The sequence below is a fragment of the Anser anser genome, assembly GCF_964211835.1.
Source record: "Anser anser genome assembly, chromosome: 4".
NCBI lineage: Eukaryota > Metazoa > Chordata > Aves > Anseriformes > Anatidae > Anser > Anser anser.
In genome coordinates this window covers 16,937,342-16,947,208 of record NC_139724.1, presented here as the reverse complement: position 1 = coordinate 16,947,208, position 9,867 = coordinate 16,937,342, and the positions used below count along the sequence as shown (strand labels likewise).

The following is a 9,867-nucleotide window of genomic DNA, read 5'->3' as shown; positions in this document are numbered from 1 at the left end:
TTTCTTGGTATGAGTGTGTGACTGCATACGTAAAAGGTGCTCACCTAGTCTTCACCGGATGTAAACTTGGTGTTATATCTGCTCGTTTATATTGGTGGCATTGCCTGTGTTGAAAAACAGGACTTTTGGAGTTTTTATTAACAGCTGTGATCTAGTTTTCTCGCAACCATCTCTATAAGCACAGGTTCCTCATTGCCCTCAGCAGCATCCATCAGACAGGTCCTCTGCAGTTTGCCTTTTACCTCTCTAGCTCGGACTTGAATAGCCCTGCTGGTTGGGGTCCCGTGAGGTCCGTGGGCTGTATGGCCCCGGCACCCCCACCTCATTTTCCCTTCCCTTGCGGAGGAGAGCTGTTCCGGATAGTTCCTCGGTCAGCAGCCTTTCGGGGTGGCGTCAGACGGCCCTGGAAAGAAGGGAAATACAAGACGCCAGCTGGCTTCTGCGAGCTGAAACGCCCCCGGAACGCCTTCCCCGGGCCGAGCCGCCCGCCCAACGCTCCCGGAGGAGGCAGCCGGGCGGCCCGGCCTCCCTCAGCGGAAGGGGCGGCGCGGCGGCGGGGCGTTGTGCCGGGCCGGGCCGGGCCGAGCCGAGCTATGGCGGCGGGCGGGGAGCAGGAGGGCGGCTGCGAGCACTACCGGCGGGGCTGCCTGCTGCGGGTGAGGCGGCGGCGGGGCGGGCGGGGGGCTCGGGGCCGGGCCGGGCGCTGAGCCGAGCCGTGCTCGTTGCAGGCGCCGTGCTGCGGGAAGCTGTACCCCTGCCGCCTGTGCCACGACGGCGCCGAGGAGCACCGGCTCGACCGATTCCGCGTGGCCGAGGTGCAGTGCAGCCGCTGCCGCCTCCTCCAGAAGGTGGGCGCCGGGGCGGGGGGGCGGCAGGGCGCCGACATGGTGGGGGGCGGGGGGCGGCGGCGCCATGTTGGGCCGCGCGCCTCACCCCCGGGTCCCCCCGCGTCGCGTCCCCGGCAGGCCCAGCAGCGCTGCGAGGGCTGCCAGAGCCTCTTCGGCGAGTACTACTGCGGCGTGTGCCACCTCTTCGACCGCGACAAGAAGCAGTACCACTGCGACGAGTGCGGCATCTGCAGGTGCGCGACCCCCGGCCGAGCCGCGCCCCTTGGGGTGGTTGGGGTCGGGGTGGGAGGCGGCTGCTGACCTGGTGCGCGTCTCCTCAGGATTGGCCCGAAGGAGGATTTCTTCCACTGCTCAAAATGCAACTTATGTCTAAGCTTGAGCCTTCGAGGAAAGCACAAGGTAAGAACGCGACGGTTTATTCCTTCCTTTGAAAAACAATGAGATTTTGCTAACAAAAGCTGGCTGCCTTGGCTTGATCCCAGCACACAGGCAGTGGGCTCAAGTCTTTCTCTAAGTGCACCTATCCCAAACAAACCGCTTCTGGGCTGGCTTTGCCCACAGCTGAAGGAAAACAAACATAGGAAACATGCCTTGGTCTCCTTCCACCCTTCTTCTGGAAGTTGCTGCTGATTGCAGACCTTGACGGTGTTTAAATCTGAGCTCCTGTCCCTGCTGCAGCACGGGGAGAGCTAGGCAAGTTTTGGGAGCCACTTCCCTATGTACACTTCCAAGCTGTGTTTTTTTATTATTATTATGCTAAACCACCTGTTAATCTTCAGAACATCAAGCATAAATGAAAACAATGTTTCATACATTCTTTCTTATCTGTCTCTAGGAATTTTGGTGTTTAAAAAAATGTAAATAACCATATAGTAGATTAACCTTTTTCTTTGTCTTTGCAAAGTGCATCGAAAATGTCTCCAGACAGGATTGTCCAATATGTTTGGAGGTGAGCTACTTCTTTTTGACTCTTGCAATTGGATGTATTGTTGGCTGTCCTTGAATTTAATATTTTTTTTTTCTTTTGTCTAATACTTGTCTTGAAACAGGATATTCACACATCCCGTGTTGAAGCTCGTGTTCTGCCATGTGGTCATCTTCTGCACAAGTAAAGCATTGCAAATATTTGAGCACTGGAAATACCTGCTGCCTAGTGTGCACCGCTTATTGCAGCGTGCCCGGAGAAGGGCTATGAAGCTGGTGAAGGACCTGGAGCACAAGTCCTATGAGGAGCAGCTGAGGGAGCTGGGGTTGTTTAGTCTGGAGAAGTGGAGGCTCAGGGGAGACCTTTTTGCTCTCTACAAATGAAAGGAAGTTGTGGGGAGCTGGGGGTCAGCCTTTTATTGTAGATAACTAGTGATAGGACTAGGGAGAGTGGCCTCAAGTTGTGCCAGGGGAGGTTTAGGTTGGAAATGAGGAGACATTTCTTCTCAGAAAGAGCAGTCAGGCATTGGGACGGGTTGCCCAGGGAAGTGGTAGAGTCACCGTCCCTGGGGGTGTTCAAGGAAAGGTTGGACGTGGTGCCTGGGGACATGGTTTAGTGGGTGACAGTGGTGGTAGGGGGGTGGTTGGACCAGATAGTCATGGAGGGCTTTTCCAACCGTAATTATACTATGATTGTGTTCAGCAGCACTAGAGGCCTTGTTGATGTGCATGCTTGGTTTCGAAGGGAGTCATGTGGTAGAGTGGTATTTTATCAGGAAGTACTTTCTTCAGAAAAGATGTCTTCCTTCCACAATCCACTGAATCTTGGTGGTGGTAGAGGATTCATTCTGTTTTTTTTTTTTTTTCTTCTGCTGAGTTTCCTTAGGCACCTCCAAGGCAATGGAATACTTTGTTACACTACAAAGCCTGTCTACTCTATCGGGCTTTTACTGTGTAGTGTTGCGTGGCACTAGGTGTCTTTGGAAGGATGATTACAGCAGGGCCACCTGTTTCCCTTCCATCCTGCTCCCACTGTAACCTTGAGATAGAAGTCACTTTCCCTTCCACATTTTTCTGTGTGCAAAGTTAATGGCCTCCCTGTTTGACAGAGGCCTCTCCAGATTGAATCTTCCCTCAGCTCCCATCTACCTTAAATTTACCTTGTGATATGTCAAAGCCTGTTTTTTTAGCAAAACTGAATGACGCAACCCTTGACATATTTCTGAATCTGTTCGCTCACATTACTTTAGAAGACCTTAGAATGGAGTCACGTGTGCTTTATCTGTACTTGTTTGCCTAAGTACCAAATGGTTTTGTGGGGAAGCTTTCTTTTCACTTGGACTCTAGATGTTTTTTAACTTATGGTCTGGGGATAGCTATGTGCCTTTTCCCTTTGTTCAGTCCAAATGCGTTGGGTTAGTAGCACAGATGTGTTACTGGTCAGTAGCTGCATTCTTCTTACCAAACCTCTCATTCTCTTTTCTTTTCAGAACATGTTACGAGGAGATGTTAAAGGAGTAAGTATTTATAAACCTCTTTTGTCTGTGTATGGTTTAATCCAAGCAGATGTCTTGAAGGGGCCGAGATCATGGTGCCAGCACCCAGTAATTTCAGGGCAGCTCCTGAAGGGAAAGGGGGCTTTTAATTTCCAGCTCTGTTTGCAAGAACTTTCGGTTTGCGGTGTTTCTCTCTGACTTGTATGATGAGAAACTTGACCTTTGTTGTTCCATGGCCCTTCTCCATCAAGAATTAGACTTTTTTCCCTTCTTTGCCAGAGGTTACAGATGTCCTTTGTGCATGCACTCAGCTTTAGATATGAGAAGGTACTGGCGGCAGCTGGATGATGAAGTAGCACAGACTCCTATGCCCACAGAGTATCAGAACATAATGGTGGAGGTAAGAGATCGGTGCATGCCTCTGCTCTTGGCAGATTGCATCTCTCCCGTACTGGCGGTAGAGGGCAGTAGGAACTTGTCCTGGATCAGAAGCCAGCCTGACTCAGGGAATGATAAAGAGCTGTCATGTGTCAGCTTATGGTGTGATCTACTGGATTTATAAACAAAGGCACCCTTCGTGCCACTAGCAAAACAAACAAACAAACCAAAAAAACAACACCCAACAACAAAATAAAAACAGAAGATTCCATAATATCACACAGTGGAGAAATGGCTTGGTCTTTGGAAATATCTTGCTTTCTTCTGTAGCATTAGGTGCTGTTATAGCAAAAAGCAGAAATATTTCATTTTTTCATATTAGAGCTTCATGTTCCATGTTTGTTTTTTTTTTCTGCAAAAATACTCAGCTATCGATTTGTGCAAGGCTGGCAAATATCAACTTCTATTTCCTTTCTGTTACCTCAGAACTGTGAAACTGGGTGCTGCTTGCTAGTAAGACTGAATTAAACCACTCGGATCATTGATGGTCTGTTTGCGTCTGTTCTGGTTTAGGCAGCACATCTTACTGACTCTTTGAGTCAGAGCGTTATGGAAAACCTCTTCACTGCTTGTTTTGAGAAGAGCATTCACTTTGTCTTACATAGCAGACTAGCTGATGTTGGTAGCTGTTGTTAATCTGCTCTCGTTTTGACTTGAGGTTTTCTCTGGTGTTTTGCTACATAAAGAGAAGCTAAGGCATGTCTGTCCCTGTAGCTGCAAACTGAAAAGTTAAATCAGCCCTGTATATTCTTCTGCTGCCTTTAACAAGAAAATATTTTTGGCGTTGTGCCCTGATGGCGAGCCAGTTCTGTAGTTGCTAAAAGCATAGTTGTACTATGTTGTTGAGTGTCCTGTTGATGCTACAGCCTCTCTCTCTCTCCTTCTTTCCTACATACGTAGATCCTTTGTAATGATTGCAATGCCCGCTCTACAGTGCAGTTCCATCTCCTAGGCATGAAGTGTACAAACTGTGAATCGTATAATACTGCCCAAGATGGAAAATCCAAGCAGCCTGCGGAGTAGCAGTGACTAAGATACGTGCTGCATACGGCTGGACATGGAAGACCTTACCGTGGAAGAGGCTATCTATTAAAAAATAATAATAATAAATTTTCAGTAAAAGTTAACTCAGAGTTGTCACACCGACAGTGAAGATTTTGTGCTGGTGCAAAGGAGTTCTGCGAGCAGCGTCCCCCTCCCTAGTACCTGGGGCAGCACGCAGTTGGGAAGCTCCCCATCAGGCGGTGCGATACCAGCAAGGATCAGTCTCTGGAGAGAGTGGTTTACCCTGCCAGGGAGGAGACAGCTCGGCAGCATAACTAGTGAGGTGCAAAATGGGAAACTGCTGTAAGCTGCAGCTGTCAGAGCAGAGCATGTTCTGGGGCAGCCGAAGGTTGTGAGTGTAACGTGGGGTGGAGGTATAGCTGTTCTGGCTGCAGCTGGTGGGGAAAATTGGGAGCTTGAAGAGTGGCCTTTTACATAATGCTGACATCTGCAAAGTTTTGCATGAGAACATTTTGTTCTTTGAAATGACGTGTTTGTTCTAGGGCTTTGGAGCCGTCAGTGCGAGCGGATGGAAGCTTGCAGAAATTGCATCCCTTACTTTGACTTGTCGACGTGCACACATGCACAGTACAAACTTCCATTTTAAAAGCAACGCTGGTCTGTGTGGGTACATGTGATGAATGGCCTAAAAATCACGCAAGGCTGCCCCTCTCCCAAGGGTCCACCCCACCTGGTGTCTCTTCATGCAGATTCCTTTGCCAGCCGCAGTTGCATTCACACAGCTTTTGATCCTCAGTTGTTTTGTTCTCTTACGAAGGGCTTTAGGCAGGCAGGTAGCTTGATGTTTTGCTGGTTAGGTAACATTAAATGGAGCACATACCATTGTCTTGTCAGACTAATATTGGGCTGACTAATCCGTCTGAGCCTGGGGTGTTTGCTAAAGCAACAGCAGTTCAGAGAGGGACTCGAGTAGCACAGGCACCAGGTTTCTGTGATTTATTATTACTATTTTTTTTTATGTGGCATCTTCATTGTGGTCAGAGAAGGTACGACGGAGAAATGCTTTCTTCTGAAAAACAAAACCTCCCCCCCTTCTCTTCTGTGCGATATCCTGCCCAAAGTGTTTTGCGAACTAAGTATCACAGAAAGTTCCTCGTTTCTGAGAATTTCAGAATGTGCAGTGTCCCAGTTGCATGAAATGTCAGGGGAAAGTGACAACAGTTTCTCTTTACGGTACAACTACTCGTCTTTAACTTGCTCTATTGTAAAGCAGCAGACTTGATCTGGCAGTGCCCTTTTATGTCTGAAATATTAGGAATCGGATGATAGCATTTACTGTAGCTTGCTTAAGTATCTCTTTCTGAAGCACTTTTCTCAGTGCCATAAATGTAAAACAATGTCTATTAAAACAAATTATGCCATGTGCTGTGGTCTCCTTTTACATGCGTGCTTTCTAGAAATTCCCAGGTAAACCAAGATCCAGCACCCTTCACCTGAGGGTGGTCGGGCAGTGGAGCAGGGGCCCTTCTGCATCGACAAAGTTTTTCACAGGGAAAAACTGCCTCGCTCTTGCGGGACGGTGTTTGCAGAAAGCAGGCGTGTTTTGTATCTCCGGAGCGGCGCTGCCTGCAGCCTGCCGGGGGAAAATAAGTGAAGTCACCCACCGGCGTCGCGGGAGGCCGCAGCGGGCAGATGTGGAGGGAGCAAGTCACCTCCTGAGTCATGGTGACTCCATCAAAACAAGCAGCAGCTGCTGCCAGGCGAGCAGCAAATTAACTGTGCCCTGCTCGGGAGAGATCCAATTAAAATTGAAACGGGAGCGACTTGTGTCATCTGGCGAGCTGCACCGCCAGTGCAGCGCCTGCTGCAGCCGGGTTTGTTTGGGGCTGAGCCTGGTGCCTTTGCTCTCCTGCCCCAGTCCCGGCCATCCCCTCCCCTGTCCAAGCTCGGGTTCGAGTGATGCTGTTGGACAAAGGCTCCTGTGCAGCAGATGAGGTGCTTCGGGCTGGGGCCGCCTTTCCCAGCGGGCTCGTGGAGAGCCACTGGGAGCCAGGTGGGCTGCAGCAGCTCATCCTGAGCCCATCAACAGCCTCAGGGCCAGCCTGGGCTTTTGTGAAGGAGTCGGTAGTGCTGTAGGTGTTTGCTTGGTTCTCCTCGGTGTGCTGGAGCACCTTGGGGTGCGGGGGGGGGGCTGGAGGGGTGCTTGCAGAGGAAGGGGCTTTTTGGAGGTTGTTCTGGGCAGCAAGGACTGGCTCAGCCCTGGGAGGGCTGCTCTGAGAGCGGGGCTGGCAGCCTGAGCTGGCTTCAGAAGCAAAGGAGCATCTGTCTTAGGGCAGGGGCTGGTTTGGTCCTGAGGCTGTGAGTCCCTGCTGCCTCGGACCCATTGGGTGAGACGTTCCTACAGCGCTGACACCCCTGCTATAACCTCCAGCAGGCAGTAAGGACCGTCCTCTTTCCCAGAGACCATGGTTTTCGTTCCCCTCTGGCTCTGGCACGGTGGCTTCGGCTGCTGCGGAGCAGTGCGGGAAGGGCGAAAAAGTTCAGGGGATGGCTCTTAGATCTCTGCAAGGCGTTTTAGCTTGAGTTACCATTCTGAAAGTGCCCTGCCCTGGCTTGGAAAGGACAGATGAATGAGGTGAATCCGAGGAACGCTGTTTTTCCGTATTATTTCACCGGTTATCGTTTTTCTCCTCCGAAAGGGGAGGGAAAAAATCCCTTGACCACATTTGTGTTTGAGAAACCTACTGATGGCAAATGCTGGGACAGAAACCATTTCCGTCAGGAACCCTGGTAGCACGGGGTGGGATTTGGGTGGCAACTGAACAGAGGAGAGAGCGTGGAGAAGTGCTTGCGTGCTCAGGGGAGGCGTCATAGCCGGAAAAGGAATAAAGAATGAGTTCCTCATGCTAGCCAAAACCCAGTGACTGGAGCGAAGGGATATTTCAATGGGGAGCTACGTGCAGCCCTTGTGGGCTCCAACACCAAGGCAGGCTGCCACAGCAACTTGTCCCATACACGTCTTGAAGGGTTTGTGCTGGTGGGTGGGTGGGTGGGTGGGTGGCGAAAGGAGACCACAAGGGCTGGGCTTGCCCGAACAAACCAGAGGCTGCTGCCTCCACCCGTGTGCCCGCGAGCATGGGGGCAAGGATGCTTCCACCCCGCAGCTGCTGGAGGTGGCTAGAAGCATCAATCCAGCCTTAATTCAAAACAAAGCAACAACAGCAAAGAACAGAAAAAATTAACCCTGCGAGCAACTGCCAGGAAGAAACAGATGCAGCAGCTTCTTCATTAACTCAGTGAAATGTGTATTTAAAGAGCTGCAGCATGCCAGGGCTGCTGCTGGCTGGAGGAGGTGCAGAGGAAAGGGGGCACAAAAGGTGGAGGACTTGGTGGGCTGGGGCCAAAGACTGCACCGCGTGCACCGCTACCGGGGAGCGCCGCGTGGGGGAAACGCGGGCTTGTGGCTTGCAAAGGTCAAGGCTGAATTTCCGTGCGTCTTCCAGCTATCATTTCCATAGCGCTGTGCTCATTACCAGCAAATTGTTTCCTGTTTGTCTCTCTTTTTTTTTTTTTTTCCCCTGCAAAAATTACGAGGTAAATGAGCTGAGTATCATAGCGCGGATGCGAAGCAAGCATCAGGAAGCTCAGTAGCTACATAGCCTTTGACTGTGTTGCTAAATCTAAAACCATGCTGGTCAAGTCCACAACCAGGCAGATTTTATGCTAAATGCTATGCTAATTTTGTCGCAGCTGGAAATATTCCTATTCGGGTTTCAGTCACAAGACTGGGCTGAAAGAAAACCCTTAGTTCAGCTGAGCGCTGGAAGAGCAGCTCCCTCCCCAGCTGTACGTTTGCATGAGGCTGAGAACGAAAATGATACAGGGGGTGGGCTCCAGCCGACTTTGACCTTTTCCTCTCTTGCTCTTGGTATTTGCTGCTGCTCTAGCGAGGGGTTTCTCTCTTTTTTAAGTCGGGCTGAGCTGTAAATATGTTACATTGGCACTGCTTTTTCCAGCAGGCTTCTGCAACGCACCTGCAGCAGCTCAGCGCCAAGGTGGCGGCGGTGAGGTGGAAAGCTGAAAACTGGGGGAAAGCCCATCTTCTCACACGGCTGCTGCCGGATGGGGAGGCCCAGCTAAATCCCCCACCGGAGCTGGCCAGAGCAAGGGGCAGCAGCTGGGAAACCCGATAACAGGAGCTGGACTCCCACATTGTGCATCGAGCTTGGCACGGAGCCCTCGTTCCCTCCTGCAGGGACACGAAATGCACTGCACAGCAGAAAATGAATGGCTTGGAGATGAAGATAAATGCGGTGGATAAAGATGGGCAAGGAGCGCATATGGGAAGGCGGGTGCTGCAGAGAGAGCTGCCCTCTCCCATGGAGGTGCTGGATGCTGCCCTCTTTTGAGGGGCAAGGAGAGCTGAGGCCCTGTGCACACATGGTGGTGCAAAGCCCGATTTGTTCCCACAGCCTTGGGTCCATCCCTTCCTCCCGGGGAAACTGAGGAAAGCAGGGGCAGGGAGGTGGGCAAGGGCTTTGCGTTGAAGTCCCCCCAGCAGCAATGCCCAAACCCGCTGCCCACCACCCGAGCCCAAGTCCCCTCTCTGGTGCACAGCAAAATGAGGAGCGGATGGGATTGTTGCTGCCTGGTGGGAAAAGCTCTGCATTCCAGCAGGCTGTGGATGCAAACAAGGTCAGAGGAGCTATTAATAAAGCCAAGGCTTGCTGAGGAATGCAAAACCCGGGGGGGAGATGATCCACAAGCAGAGGAGCATGGGGCTGTGGGCTTCTCCCGGAGCTGGCTGCTGGCAGCGGCGCTGCCCTGCCTGCACGAAGCCCTCTGCCTTCCTCCCCAGCTGGAATGAACGCAATTAGTGCAGTGCTCCTGGTGTCTTCCTCGGCTGGGCTCTATTTATAACCGAGCCCTAGCAGAGCGTCTATCTGTCCAGCTTGCAGCAGGGCTGGTGCAGGACCTCTGCACCCTCCCCACGCCCTGCCCCGGTGGTGCTGAAAATGGGGTGATTTCCCTGCTTTTTCTCCCTGACCGTCACAGTCCTACTGTGCTGTTCAAGTGAGAGGAAAAAAAAAAAAAAGGCTAAAAATAACAATGCCCAAATATTTCTGTGACATCCAGGAGCACAAGTTGGTTGGGCT

At 51.4% G+C, this 9,867-nt stretch overlaps 1 protein-coding gene across 1 annotated transcript; it reads left to right on the top strand.

Moving 5' to 3' along the window:
* The first annotated feature begins 287 nt into the window (after nucleotides 1-287).
* Nucleotides 288-6,131, top strand: RCHY1 (ring finger and CHY zinc finger domain containing 1). Its single transcript, XM_083833167.1, has 9 exons — nucleotides 288-656; nucleotides 729-848; nucleotides 966-1,081; nucleotides 1,169-1,247; nucleotides 1,753-1,797; nucleotides 1,898-1,956; nucleotides 3,263-3,289; nucleotides 3,548-3,668; nucleotides 4,607-6,131. Exons 1-9 carry the CDS (start codon nucleotides 303-305, stop codon nucleotides 4,727-4,729), a joined length of 1,044 nt encoding a protein of 347 aa, XP_083689293.1. The 5' UTR covers nucleotides 288-302; the 3' UTR covers nucleotides 4,730-6,131.
* The last annotated feature ends 3,736 nt before the right edge of the window (nucleotides 6,132-9,867 follow it).

Excerpts from the sequence above, each read along its gene's own strand:
- RCHY1 (XM_083833167.1), top strand. The coding sequence starts at position 303 with ATGGCCCCGGCACCCCCACCTCATTTTCCCTTCCCTTGCGGAGGAGAG. Across the intron at positions 657-728 it reads GGCGGGGCTGCCTGCTGCGG|GCGCCGTGCTGCGGGAAGCT; the intron begins GTGAGGCGGCGG and ends TGCTCGTTGCAG. Across the intron at positions 3,669-4,606 it reads ATCAGAACATAATGGTGGAG|ATCCTTTGTAATGATTGCAA; the intron begins GTAAGAGATCGG and ends CTACATACGTAG.